At 46.8% G+C, this 14,670-nt stretch overlaps 1 protein-coding gene across 1 annotated transcript; it reads left to right on the top strand.

Annotated features, from left to right (window-relative positions):
• The first annotated feature begins 6,303 nt into the window (after positions 1-6,303).
• On the top strand, positions 6,304-12,534 carry HELT (helt bHLH transcription factor). The gene is made up of 4 exons (XM_042469157.1): positions 6,304-6,405; positions 7,400-7,504; positions 8,505-8,601; positions 11,798-12,534. Exons 1-4 carry the CDS (start codon positions 6,379-6,381, stop codon positions 12,283-12,285), a joined length of 717 nt encoding a protein of 238 aa, XP_042325091.1. The 5' UTR covers positions 6,304-6,378; the 3' UTR covers positions 12,286-12,534.
• The last annotated feature ends 2,136 nt before the right edge of the window (positions 12,535-14,670 follow it).

Below are 14,670 nucleotides of genomic sequence, written 5' to 3'. Positions count from 1 at the left end.
CCATGGATTCAAGCATCCACAGCTTTAAGATAATGAAAAGAAATATATATTCCAAATAGCAAAGCTTGATTTTGCCATTTTATATAAGGGACACCACTTTGCTATGCCATTGCATTTAATGATTGGAAGAGGGAAAATAGACTTAAGCTGAATCCAAATAAAATGGAGGTACTCGTGATAGGTAACCCCAATCTGGGTATGGAGATAAGTTCACCAGTTCTAGATGGGGCCACACTTCCCCTGAAAGACTGTGTCCGCAGCTTGGGGGTGCTCCTGAATTCATCACTTCAACTGTCTTCTCAGATTGATGCGACAGCCGGGAGTGCCTGTTATCAGCTTCGGCTGATACGCCAGTTGCGCCCCTACCTGGAGCAGCGGGACCTAGAAACAGTCGTACATGCTCTAGTAACCTCTCGTCTTGATTTCTGCAATGCGCTCTACATGGGGCAACCTTTGAGCCACGTCCGGAAGCTTCAATTGATACAAAACATTGCAGCCAGACTGGTCGCTGGAAAATCCAAGTTCGACCATATTACACCTATTTTAAAATCACTATATTGTCTGCCTATTAGCTTCCGGGCACATTACAAGGTGTTGGTTATCACCTATAAAGCCCTACATGGCCTGGGTCCAGTCTACTTGAAGGAACGCCTCCTCCCATACAATCCTTCCCGTACACTCCGATCCTCCGGGAAAAACCTCTTACAATCTAGAAAGACTAGACTGGCGGTGAGCTCCCGGAGGTCCTTCTCTGTCACCAGTCCTAAAACGTGGAATGACCTGCCGGAAGAGATCACTCGAGGCTTTTAAAAAGGCAACAAAAACCTTTCTCTTCCGGCAGGCCTTCCCCAATTGATAATGTCCAGAACCAATTGAATCCCTCTCCTTTTATTATTTTTCTTGTTTGTGGTTTGTTTTTAATTTTAATGTATTGTTCTGTACTTTTTAACCATCTTTTACTGTTTAATTTTATAGTTGGGAGGGAGAGTTCGGTCGGGGTCTTGTGGGGCTTGTTGTTTTTATTGTTGTATATTGTATAAACTTTGCTGTTACCCGCCTTGATCCTCAAAGCGGAAGAGGCAGGATATAAATAAATATTGATGATGATGATGATGATGATATTATTATTATTATTATTATTATTATTATTATTATTATTAGGACTTAAGCATCCATAGATTTTGGTATCCATGGGGGTCCTGGAACTAAACCCTAGCAGATACCAGAGGGGCATTATAATAAGATCCAATAACAAAGTATATCAGCCAAAATCAGCCAAGGTTACTGGATAGTCACTTTTTTCATGTTCTAAAGGGCTTGTTGTTGCTTTAAATTTTCTACTAGCATTCAGTGATTTTGGCTGATATACTTTTAGTCTAAGGCAGCTTTCCCCAAGGTGGTATCTTCCAGATTATTTGGATTACAACAATGTTTATGTGCTCCATTCCCAGCAGCAAACAGACTGGAGTGATGAGAGCTGCAGCTCCCTCCCAGTTCTGATCCACAACCTCATATTGCAAATGGCAGAAAGGGGTCTGCAAAAAGCAGCAATTTCCATTGCCAGATAGTACAAAATCTGTATTGTCTCTTAAAGACATAACCCACTTACTGCAGCTCTTGATAATTCCTCCAAGTATCAGATGGTATGATCAAGAGAAGATAGAGAAGCATTCTTGTTGATTGTTAGCCTTCCTCTGGCAATCCACCAAAAAGAGGGGGGAAATTAAAGTCTATCTACAGTATTAATTTATTCCATTCATTTGCCACTTTTCTCCCAGAGTGGGACCCAAGGCAGCTTCCAAAGAGGATCATTTTTTTTCAAAATTATTTTTTAAAAAATTAATAACCTCTACATACAGAATCCCAGAATTCTCTTATCCTCACCAAACAAGCTTGTGATGGTGGCAGGACCAAGAGAAAGCTATCCCCTATAGATATTAAAGTTGTGTCAGCTTCAATGAAAGTAGTAGCAGACAGTGGCTTCCATGTGAGAGTGGATTGGTGAATCCACTCTGTGCTTTAGTAGCACAAACTTTAAACCAGCTATAAAAGATACTGGACATGTATTGGGGTCAGGATTCAGCACCTTGGATAGCAATTTTGAAGGTCAGACTAGGACATGGAGAGAATTCATTGCTCATTGGCATAGAAGCCACAAGCCTCCATCAAATGCTTCAGGCAGGGGCTTCAGAAAACACATTCGAATCTGTATACATATTTTATAAATATTTTAGATCTTATATATCATACTTCAATGACTAAATAGCATAAAGCCTCCAGATCCTGTCTGATCATGCAAGCTAAGCTGGGTCAGCCATGGTTAGTACTTGGATGGGAGACCGCCAATGAATACCAGGTGCTGTGGGCTGGTATTTCAGAGGAAGGAACTGGCAAAACCACCTCTGAGGATTCCTTGCCTAAGAAAGCCCTCTGAAAATTTGATGGGGTTGTTGTAAATTGACAGACTACTTAAAGGTGCATACAAACACACACACACACACCTTGTGTCATTTATTAATCTGATTAACAATGCAGTAATAACAAATATCTGCTACAGTAAGGAAGCAAAAAAAATCTTACAAAAATCCCACAGTAAGGAAGTAAATAAAAAAAAATCCTATAAAAGCCTGGATTTTAAAATTGGCGGGGAGGGGAGAGGTCTTGACACCCCCTGAACTGCTAGCGCTTTAAAAGACTGAGGCATGAAAGCATATTTGTGTAGGAATAAGTACCCATTGCACACAGTGGTACTTACTCTCAAGTAAGCATACAGAGGATGTTCATAATAATACTTATTATTATTATTTATATACCACTTCTCCAAATGATTAAAGCATCTTACCCTCCCTAACCCTCCCGTCCACAATAAAATGCAATTATTGGGGGGGGGGGGTTTCATCTTAATCTGGAAAGGCCTGCCGGAAAAGCTATGTCTTGACTGCCTTTTTAAAGCAGTTCAGCCTTAACAATTATACATGTGTTCTCTAGATCCAGAATGATTCCTCTAGTCCTCTGTAAAGATCTCCTAAATAGAGTGCTGAAAAATATAGTGTGTGTGTGTGTGTGTGTGTGTGTGTGTGAAAGAATTCTAACCCCAGGAAGGGAAAAGTGGAAGGGCAATGGAATCTCACTTTCTGGTTGTCTGATTGTTGTAAACGCTTCTGCACTTTCTTTTTCAAAGTGTCCTTTTGGAGAGCTGAAAGCAAATGTTCTCATCCCCTTCTTTGCCTCCCAGTGGAAACGTGTCAAGAGGTTTTTCCAAAGCACCTCCTCTAATAATGTCTGTCTGAAGGCCTCATTGTTTCGCCCGAGCAGAGATGTAACGTTAGGAGTACAAGCAAACATCTCCCCTTAATATGCCATAACGTTTCCAGCCCTCCAGCGCCCATGGCCCCTGTCATATCCACTTTGCATGTCTCCTGTCCAGCTTTGAGGGCCAGCCTGGACCTGAAAACCTCGTCCTGGCTGAGACACAAGCCTCTCTGACAGGGGGAAAGCAGCAAATAAACAAGCTGCATTAAAGAGAGCGAAAGAATTGCCTTGCAGGTGCTTGCAGCTGGCAGTTAACACAGACAGTAAGAGGATCAACTCCATCTCCACTGGCTCTTAAGGAGAGGAGAGGAGGGAGGGAAGGAAAATATAAAGCTCCCCCATTTACTATTCACACTTTGGTTAATTTGGATGATAACGGTTCGTTTCTAATCCCATTGTGTTGGGCTGAATATACTGAAACCTACCAGCTTTCTCTCAAAAGGGTATCTCTTGCAAGCAGAACAAGGCTGAGGAGCGTCCTGAGGCTGGAAAAACGCATTTTCTGAGTTTTTTCTTTTATGGGAGCGGTTTGTTCAGTCACCCATCAGGCTGCAGACAAAACAGGCTGCAGACAAAACAGCAAGGCAGGGAAGATCGACTTGAAACAACGTGGCCCCGAGGCCACAAGGCTGGCATTTGCAAGTTGCAAGTCGTCGCCAATTGCCAAACTAGGAATCCAGTCAGGGAAATGTGGCCATGCGCTGGAAGAGTTTGTTCCTGCCTTTTCTCCAGTATCTGTAGCTGGCATCTTCAGAGAAAGATGCCAGCCACAGATGCTGGTGAAACATCAGGAATAAACTCTTCTAGAACATGGCCAAACAGCCCCCCCCAAAACCCCACAAAAAACAGGGATGCCGGCCATGAAAGCCTTCGACTTCACAGTCAGGGAAAGTTGGTGGCACTGATCAAACTCCTTCTCTCGAGGGAGAACCTCCAAAATAATAAGAAAGACCATGAAGTCCATCTCAAAATGAAAGAGAGTTGGGTTTCAAAGACACTCTTTAAGTCCTGTCTGAGATCAAAAGCGGGTCGGTCCTGTTTTTCTGGGACTCGTTTTCCACTTTGGAGAGGGCTGACGTTTGGAAAGGCTGGCGCACCTCTCCAAAGTTTGATTCTTCCTGTGAGGATTATTGTTCAGAAGTGAAAGCTTGAATTACCTCTTGAGTTGCCTTCCTTGTCGAGTGGGTGGAGGTGTAGCTCTGGCTGGTGTTTGGGGTCTGGGGGCTCTTCCTGTCCCCCCCAAAAGAGGGGCCGAAGAAAGTGGGAAGAGGTGCCCAAATGCGCCCTGGACGCTTTGGAGAGGGCAAGGAAAGGCCTCTGGTTCCCTGGCTTTCCGGGCCTCCCCGTTTGTGGGTTTGGGGTATGTCCTTGGCCGGGCTTTTCCCAAGGCAGGCATCCCCTTCCCCATCCCCGCCGCCCCCCCCTGGCCCCCCCCCCCGGGGGCAGAAACGCGTGGCCCCCCAGAAAGAGCAGGCGGCCTTTGCGCAACGGAGGCGAGACGCGCGGCTGCCAAAGGCGAGAGAGAGCAGGGCCAGCGCCGCAGCCAGGGCCCCAATGCGGGCGAAATATGGTTGCGGGAAATAGACAATCGTTGGATTAGACGCATTCAGGGGGGAAATAATGCCTTTTTTGTGCTTAAAACTGGAGCAATGTGCGCCTACACAAAGTTCCCTGTGGCCGTTTAACTTGCTCCCTTTGTGCGCCTTTGCGCTTTCGGCGTCTCCACTTGGCGCATTTCCCTCGGAGCCCCCTTTCTCTTTTTTCTTCCCCCCTCCAAAGGGCGATTGTTTTCCTTTTCTTTCTGGGGACATTGACCGGATCAAAAACATGCTGTTAATTCGATCAGAAAGCTTTCTGCCCCCCTTTCCCTCCCCTGAACAATGCCCCAACCCTGGCTCCTCCAACAAGTTGGTTAAAGGGGCCCAAATTAGGCAAATGAAGAGGGAGGAGAGGGGGACTTCCTCGCAGGTGACACCAGGCCCTCCTCCTCCTCCTCCTCTGGGGCCAGCTGCGGATCCCCTCTCTTTTGCCCCCCTTCCCTCTTTATTTCTCCCCCCTTCTTTCCTTTGACCCGCATTATGAAAATGGAGACCCAATGCAAGCATTCACACCGGTTCAATGGGACATTTTCCTATAGGATAATAGGCTACAAATTGAGCTTCTCCAAAAAGAGAGAGAAGAGGGGGATGTTGGATGGAGGGATGGAGGAGGCTAAAAAGAACAAGGACCCACACACACACCATACAAAAAGGACCGTCGTGTGCCAAAGGTTGGAGGGAGCCTCCCTGGGAGGAGAGGAAAGCTGGGTGGGTTGTGTCTTTTGAAAGAAGATGGGATGGAGAGGGGAGTGTGTGTGTGTGTGTCTGTGGGGGGGGGATCTCGTGCCAGGCTTCCCAGCCCCACACCTGCCCCAGAAAGCATAGGGATCAGGCAACAAAACAACCAGAGCCCCTGGCTGCCAGCTCTCATAACGCTGGACGTGTCACACCAAAGTCGTGTGAGAAAAAGCCTGGGAACACAACGGGCCCACTCCGTCTCCAAGGGCTCGGCCTTGAACTGGGCGGAACAGCCTATTAAGGGCTTACTTAATTACTGTAATGACTCTGGACAGGCTTTAAAACCCAGCCAGGGCTTGGATGGGGAAGAGAGAGGGGGGTGAGGATGGGGATCATGAGGGGGGCATTTGACAACTGGGGCTTTGGAGGAGTTTCTCAGAGACTTGCCAATGCCTCCCTGCGCCTTCTCCTCCTTCTCTCTTTGCCTTTGAAGGGCCACGTGGAGGGACAAAGCCCCCCCTCCCCACCACCCCCTAAACTGCACATGCCCCCATTTCACTAAAACAACCCTGATCTTTAATGCATGCCTCCCTTCCCCTCCCCAAGGCTGCTTTCCCTAATCCTAGGGAATAAGCCAAGCCATGAATATGGGTTTCTTCCCCCCCTCCCTCTGGAATGATCGCTTTATAAGCCGCTCCTTGGAAGGACCCAGGGATCTGCAGTCCACCTGGGCCACTCGAGGAAGGAGGTCCGGTGGGTCCCCCACCACCTTTGGTGTTCCCTTGCCACCATGGCCTCCAAGCTGAAGGAAAAGAAAGTGAGTGGGAGCCTCTGCCTTGGCAAACTGTGGGACCATCTTAGGCCCAAAGGTTGGGATGCTTTGGTTTGGGGAGAAAAAGGTGGAGAGGGAAGAGACGAATCAGCATTAGAACCCAGGGCAGGGAAGAGGAGGGAAAGGAGAAGGGGACTGAGTGGGAAAAAAGGAGTGAGACCTTTGGTGCCTTTAAGTCATTTCAGACTTATGGCCACCCTATCATGGGGTTTGCATGGTCAGATTTCTTCAGAGGAGAGATCTTGTAGCATCTTTGAGACTGACTGAAAGAAAGGCATTGGTGGCATGACCTTTCCTAGACTTCGGTCTACTTCCACAGATGCATGACTAAAGCTTTTCACCGCTGCATCTGAGGAACTGGACTGAAGTCTAGGAAAGCTCATGCTGCCACCTTCTTTCTTGTAGTGAGTCTAAAAGGTGCTCCAAGATCTCTCTACCTACTGATCCTACAGGCTCACACGGCTATGTCTTTGAATTTGGAGGTTTGCCAGGGCTTTCCCCCCAACTGAAGCTGAGAGAGTGTGACTCGCCCAATGGGGCACCATGGCTGGGATGGAAGTCCTGGTCTCCAGAGATGTAGTGTTGTGCCACTACTAACTACTATGCCACGTTAATGAGATCCTAGGGACCTTTTAAAAATATATATAGATTGGCCTTTCCAAATTTCTCAGTTTCTGGGCCTTTTATGAAGATTTCCTGACAGCAGCTGGAGGCTTTGCTCTCCTTTGCACCTTTTGAGGCTTCTGGTCAAGAGAGCCATTGCTTCATCCAGTTTGGCATCACTTTCTGGGAATTCCATAGCCTTGAGCCAGGCAGTGAAAGTGGTGCCAAAGTGAATGCTTTCTCCAGTGCAGATGCAGGCTTCATCTTCCACCTTTTTCTCTGCTGAGAAGCCAAGGAGAGCCTCTGCGTGCGTTTTGGTGCCCTGCTTGCCTTGCCGGGTGCATGCCCCTCAGGGGTCTGATATCTTTCCTTCCAGAGGATCCCGGTGTCCCACAAAGTGATCGAGAAGCGGAGGAGGGATCGGATCAACCGCTGCCTGAATGAGCTTGGGAAAACGGTGCCCATGGCCCTGGCCAAACAGGTAGGCAGGGGAGGCAGAGCATCTTCCCAGGGCTGCCCTGCGCCTTCCTGGCCAAGGTGGGGTTGACACAGGTGGAGCAGGTGCCCATCCCTTTATTGGGGAGAAAGGTATTGGGGACGGATTTGGGGTCCAATTGTGGGAGGGAAAGAGCTGCTGAGGTCATGCCCCCCTCCATTGGCTGCCAAGACAGCATCCGCACAGCAGAAATGATCCGGTTCGACACCGCTTTGTCTGCCCTGGCTCCAGGGGAGCCTGGGAACTGGAGCTTGTTGGGGCATCAGAGTTTTATTTAAGGATTTCCCTTCCTCCCCCCCCCCCCCCCTTTTACTATTTCCAAAATCAGGATTAGCAATTTTGGTCCAAAAACACAGAAATCATCCACTTTGGGGACCTCTTGAACTGCCCTGGCTCAAGGATAGGGAGCCCTTGGGAACTGTAGTTTTGTGAGATGTTTAGCCTTCTCTGTCAGAGAGCTCTGGGGCCACTACAATTCCCAGGATTGTCTAGCCCTGAGCCAAGGCAGTTCAAGCAGTCTCAGACTGAATGGTTTCTGCAGTATGTTTTGGAGTACAGCTAAGTGTTAAACTGGGCAAAAGAAGAGACTCAAGTTCTCATCAAACCCAACAGCCAACCCCACTAGATGGTGGAAGATTATTTCTCAAGGTGTTGGGGAAAAGTTGGCTGCATGGCCTATTTTGTCATTTTTGGTTTCTCCGGCCTCATCTGCACTGCAGAAATAATCCAGTTTGACACCACTTTAACAGCCATGGCTCCATCCTATGGAGTCCTGAGATTCGTAATTTGTTGTGGCACCAAAGATTTCTGATGGAGAAGGCTATTTCACAAAACTACAAGTCACATAATTCCCTAGCATTGAGCTATGGCAGTTCAAGCAGTGTCAAATCGGATGATTTCTAGAGTGTGGATGGTTGCAAGGAAACACCTTGCTCTTTCTTGACACTTTTTTTTTTTTTTTTGGTTTCTCTTGACACCTTTCCAGAGTTCAGGCAAACTAGAGAAAGCAGAGATCCTGGAAATGACAGTTCAGTACCTGAGGGCCCTTCATTCAGCAGATTTCCCCAGAGGAAGAGAAAAAGGTAAGGGGGCACTGGAGGGTGGCAAAGGGTTGAGCAAGCCAATGCTGCTGGAGCTCTAGGATGTACCCCTTGGCTGGCTTTCCTTCCCCTTGGACTGGGCCAGGGGAGACATCTGCAATGGGGAACCCCTCCTGATGTCTTTTTGAGTGGGAAGGAAACCAAGGGGCCATCTTTGTTGTTGGGTGGGGGGAGAAATGTGTCAGCATCAGAACCCAAGGCAGCTAAGGAAATAAAAAAGGAAAGGGTGATGAGTGGGAGTCAAGACTGCAGCAAGGACCGAGATCTTTTGGGTGCCTTCAAGTCGTTTCCGACTTAGGGCCAATCTAAGGTCAACCTATCCTGGGGTTTTCTGGATAAGGTTGGTTCAGAGAAGATTTGCTGTGGTGTTTCTGTTGAGGCTGAGAGAGTGTGACTTGCCCAAGGTCACCCAGTGGGTCTCATGGACCAGCCAGAAATAGAACCCTGGTCTCCAGAGTCATGGTCTGACACTCAAAACAAGGGTACCTCTACACTGTCAAAATTATGCCATTGGACACCACTTTCAGTGCTCTCACTCTAACCTATGGAGTCCTGGCATCTGTGGTTTTACAAGGTCTGTAGTCTTCTCTGGCAAAAGGTGTTGTTGCCATACCTAACTGCCCATGCCAGGACTCTATAGGATGGAACTATGATAGTTAAAATGACGTCAAACTGCATTATTTCTATGGGGTAGACGCACCCAAAAACTTCTATACTGGGAGAAATGGTGGACCTTGGATTTTCAGAGCCAGAGTGCTAGCCTAGACCTGGTTAAACCATGAAGCTGTGCAGGACTCAGGAGTCATCAGATCCAGGGCCCATCCACACTACCCAATTATAGCACTGTTATCCCACTTTAAGTACCCTGGTTCCATATCATGGAATCCTGGGGTTTGTAGTGGGAAAGCACTTGAGGAGGTCTATAAATGATAAATATAAATAGACTTCCCTAAACTGTCAATCCTAAGATTCCATAGGACAAGAACCATGTAGATTAAAGTGGAATCATAGTGCTATAATGGTATAGTATGAATGGGCTCTTCGTATCCCATCTGTAGTAGTGGAACAAATAATGATTCTGTTTCTGTCAGGCCTTGCCCAGGACATGTTACTGCCTGAAGCCAAGGGCAATATGGGCACACACTGCTTCCCGATTCTGTTTGCCGAAGACACCCAGGACTGCACAATGTCTGCCAACATACCTGAGGGCAGTAGGCTGGAGTGGCGAGGCTGCTGGGAATACACAGAGCTATCCTTGCTTCCCCTCCCTGATCCTCAGTATAGGACTCCTAAGGTGCCCTCCTCACTCTGCCCACTGTAGAATTTGGAAAAGTTGCTTTCTTGATCTACAACTCCCAAAATGTGGACGCACCTTTTCCAGGTTTTGGCCTAATGGCACAGCCAGCCCTAGCAACAATTGAATGAACAAATGAAGGATTGAATAATCCCTTTAAGTTAACAAATCCTCTCTTGTCTCTCAATCTGTGTGTTTTAAGGATTAGGCTAATTCATGGGAGGTAGACTCTCCGTGATTTCGGTCAAGGGACTCCTGATTGGTTTTTTCCCAAGAGAACAAACGTAAAGCATGGCTATGTTTTATTACGCGTCATTATGCTCTCCTTGAAAGCTGTCGAGTTTACAATGGCGGGGTACAAATCGCCGCTTTGCGGCGCTCTCCCGCCGCCACCATTTGCTCCGCGCGGGAGCCGCAGCAGCCAAACCGCGCGACTCCAGCACGGAGCAAAAAAGAAGCTCCATTTCGGAGCTTCTTCTTGCGGCGCCTCTATGACATTGCGAGGCGCCTGGTGCGGACTCGCGACGTCATAGGCGCCGCGACACGTCTGGACGCTATGCGTCCAGTACGTAAAGATGGCGGCGCCGATGTAGAGGTGTGCCGCCATCTTGTACGTATAGGATACGTACTAGGGTTAGGGGGGTGCGGAAGCACCGCCCCTTCCTAACCCTAGTACGTATCCTATACGTACTATATGGCGGTGTGTATCCCGCCTATATGAACATTGTTGGAAACTAAGGAAAGGTCACATGGACATTTGGCTTGATTCAGTTACTGTATATACTTGAGTATAAGTCGACCTCATTATAAGTCGAGATCAGTTTTTGGGGCCAAAATTATGTACTCTGCCATAACCCATGTATAAGTCGAGGGTAAAACTTAGAAGACAGATGGGCTGCAAAAGATGCATGCCCTTTTTCCTCCTCCTCAGCTCAGCTGTCCCCATGGAGGACAGCCAGGCTGAAGGGGAGGTTTCAGGGACAAAATTCCACCCTTCTTCCTTCTCCTCAGCCTGGCTGTGTCCATGGAGGACAGCAAGGCTGAAAGGGGCAGTTTGAGGGGTGAAATTCCACCCTTCTTCCTCCTCCTCAGCCTGGCTGTGTCCATGGATGAAAGCCCAGCTGAAGGGGAGTTTTGAGGTGTGAAAGTTTATCCTTCTTCCTTCTCTTCAGCTCAGCTTTCCCCTGTTGACCCATCAGTAAGTCTATCCCGTGTTTTTTGGGTCAGGTTTTGTGCACAAATTTCTCAACTTATAGTCGAGTATATACGGTAAGCAGTTTTTAAATGTCCACCTTCTAAAATAAAGGGTATGAAGACTTGAGTGATGCTGAATAATTAACCAAAAGTACATTTATCATGGCACAACCAGTTATGGACTACAGCCTGCTTTGTGAAGTGTTAACTCTTAGCTGGCAGATGTGCTTCTATGAGCAACACCCACATTTACAAATGGGCCTGCAAGCACTGGTCAGAATACTTTGGGGGCAGCCCAGGTTATCCTGGCTCCAGAGCTGCCTCAACCTCTCATTCCCGTTATCTCAGGCTCTCCATTCTGACATTAGGCAGCTGTTCGCATGCATACTGGGTTACCTTGTCGATAAACTTAAGAGGCCTCCTGCATGCCACCATTTAGGAACTATGTTTTAGAAGGCCAGTTACTACAGAACAGATTTTCATCTGTCTGCTGTGAGGAAGTTTCAGAGAGCTATAGTCCAAAGAAGCAATTTTTCCAAACTGTATTGTAGGATGGAATTCTTTGATTCCTTCCTACCCAATGGATTATAAGTCAAGACAAGACCTAACATAACACATTCTCTCTCTCCCTCTCCCTCCCTCCCCCCCTCCTCCTCCTTCCTTCCTTCCTTCCTTCCTTCCTCCTCACAGAGCTTCTAGCTGAATTTGCCAATTACTTTCACTATGGCTACCATGAGTGCATGAAGAACCTGGTTCACTATCTGACCACAGTAGAGAGAATGGAAACCAAAGATACCAAATATGCCCGGATCCTGGCCTTCTTGCAGTCCAAAGCTCACTTTGTCACTGAACCCATCTTTACCTCATTGGGATCTCTTCCTGACCCAGACTTTTCCTATCAGCTTCCACCAGCTCCAGATTGTCTGGGACACAGCACCAATGACCCTGTTTTCCAGCAGGGATCCGGGCATGGGCACTTCTCCTGGCACAGCTCTACCAGAAGCCCTACTATTCCTTATCTTCCCAATCCAGCCATGCCCCTCACTAGCCCTGGGCATCAGCGCAGCACTTTCTTATCATCAGTACAAGGTCTGGACCGGCACTACCTCAACCTGCTTGGCCATTCCAACCCCAATGCATTCAGTTTGTCTCCTGGCCAGCATCCATCTGTGCTATAGCCTGCATCTGGGATTGTCAGTTTGAAGGTTCAAAGAGGGTTCCTGTATCTTTAAGAGCTACACAGACAAATGCAAGACATCTGCATTTCCAGTGCTGCTGCAGCATTGAACATCTCCTCACCAGGTGGTTCCAAGGCAGTACCAAGGACATATTTATATTGTCTCAAGAGAATAAATTATCTTGCGCTACAATCTTCCTTCCACAATTGTAAATAGACATGAAAGTAATGGTGGGGTGAATGGAATGAAATAAAGATCTACTGTTGGAAGAAAAAAAAAGTTCAAACTGGGGTCAGACTGAGATATGTTTGCTGTGTTTATTTATTGGTTCTCTGGCTCTTCTGCTCTTCTAAATGTTTGTTCTGGTGTTATAGGGCATGCACACTGTGAGGTTTTTAAAATAGTATATTTAAAGAAGAAGCACAAATAAATTTGAGGGGGATAGAAAGGGATGGGGAGATGTCCATGCAAAATAGTTAGAGCCACTGCCCTGTTCTACTTGGCAGAATCACTGGGATTTTTGCAACTGACTTAAGAGGAGCAGATTTGCACCAAAAAGGCTTTGTCTTCCCCAGGGATGGAAATGATGCCGTTTCCCCAGTGTTTCTGGGTTACAGCTTCCAGCATTCCTTGCCATTGGCTATGATGGCTGAGCTGTGGGACTAGCAGCCAACAGCTTTTGGATGGTTGCATGATTCCCATATTGAACCAACATGATGTAGCGATTTGAACACTGGACTATGATTCTGGAGACCAGGGTTTGAATCCCCTTTCAGTCATGGAAACCCACAGGATGACCTTGGGCAAGTCACACTCTCTCAGCCTCAGAGGAAGGCAAAGGCAAACTCCCTCTGACCAAACCTTGCCAAGAAAACCCTGTAATGGGGTTTTAGGGCTGCCATACATTGGAAATGACTTCAGGGCACACAACACCATGATTCCAATCTAAATCTACAGCAAAATGTACAGTACGATGTGAGTATTATTATGCAGCAGAAATTGAAAAATGTTCCTTTGGGATACAACTTTCCATGATCATGACCACTGGCTAAAGATTCTCTATGTTATAGTGTAGAAAAGTAACTTAGGAGTATAATGGTTTTTGTTGTTGCAAAAGAAAATCTTCCCTCCACACTTTTGTAGAAGAAAACCCCGGTTTAGCAAAAAGGTTCCATGGCCAATTCACAGAGTCACCTTAGTATGATCAGAACATGGCTTAGAGTTCTAATGGGAGAACTCAATATCCAGATGCTTGTGGAAATATTTTGAAATTTCACATGGGATTGCAAAAGGCAACTGGTGGGCTCATGGCTTCATGCTTCATCTGAGGGTACCAGATGAACGTTTGAAGCTGTTTTACAGTGAGCCATTGTATTAGCCTATTGAGTCTAATGCTAAGTTTGGAACCTGGGATATTGTACATGCAAAGTGTGTGAACCCTCCTGTATTATAGCCAGTCCTACTAATTGAATGGGGGAAGTGGACATATAAAAGCTGTTACATACCCCTTGCCTCCAATAGATCTGACTGCTGTTTCTGTGGAATCCTGGTCAGTTTTAAAATTTACGTTTTGGAGTAAAACTCAAAATATTCCAGCTGGCATGGCCAAAGGATTGTAGGAGTTGTAGTCCAAAAGATCCCTTTTCCAAACTCTGATCCTGGTTGAGTAGGAGTGGGAATCTGCCAGCCAGGATTGCATAGGGACCAAGAAGCACGTAGCCAGGCCTAAGTGTTCAGTGCATCATGGAGCCATCGGCTACACATTGGACACTTTGGTATTCAGGGATGGGACTGATGAGACAGAACAACAGAGACCTGTTATCTAGTTCCCTCTGTAAGTCCTTACTGAAGAGAGGGATGACCAGCAAGAATTCTCCTGGGCTTCAGCTATCGCTGCCTTCTCTGACCACATGTAAATAACAGAGTCTGGAAAAGATAGAATATTACTTGGACAAGAATCATGGTGATGGTGATGATTGCTCCCAGAGGAAAGATTTTCTTTCCTATTTAAAGGCATGGTAGAGAATTGGTTCAGACCTGCAGTGTTCCAGCCTTGTAACAAATAACAGCTGCTTGGGGAAAGGGAGAATTTTAATGGAGAAAATAGTAGTGAGGGCAAGGAGGTGTCAAATCATGTATGCCAAGACCAGTCTCAGCAGAGCAATTTTTAAAATACTTTCTAAATGGAAGGATTCCCTTAAATCTGCTGATATTCCTCTCTTGTATGTGGATGGATCAAGGGATTCTGGGAGTAGTCCAAAAAAATCACATTCCCAGGTAAATAAAGGATGGGTAGTTAGCTTGGAGGTATGATGAAGTAATCCCATGCTGTTTGGAAGATTCTGGAAGATGTCAAAAATAACTTTTGCAAGCTCTGCAAATGCC

Source organism: Sceloporus undulatus, chromosome 5 (assembly GCF_019175285.1).
Source record: "Sceloporus undulatus isolate JIND9_A2432 ecotype Alabama chromosome 5, SceUnd_v1.1, whole genome shotgun sequence".
NCBI lineage: Eukaryota > Metazoa > Chordata > Lepidosauria > Squamata > Phrynosomatidae > Sceloporus > Sceloporus undulatus.
This window is presented reverse-complemented; position numbering and strand designations above follow the sequence as displayed.

Excerpts from the sequence above, each read along its gene's own strand:
- HELT (XM_042469157.1), top strand. The coding sequence starts at position 6,379 with ATGGCCTCCAAGCTGAAGGAAAAGAAA. Across the intron at positions 7,505-8,504 it reads CCATGGCCCTGGCCAAACAG|AGTTCAGGCAAACTAGAGAA; the intron begins GTAGGCAGGGGA and ends ACACCTTTCCAG. Across the intron at positions 8,602-11,797 it reads CCCCAGAGGAAGAGAAAAAG|AGCTTCTAGCTGAATTTGCC; the intron begins GTAAGGGGGCAC and ends TCCTCCTCACAG.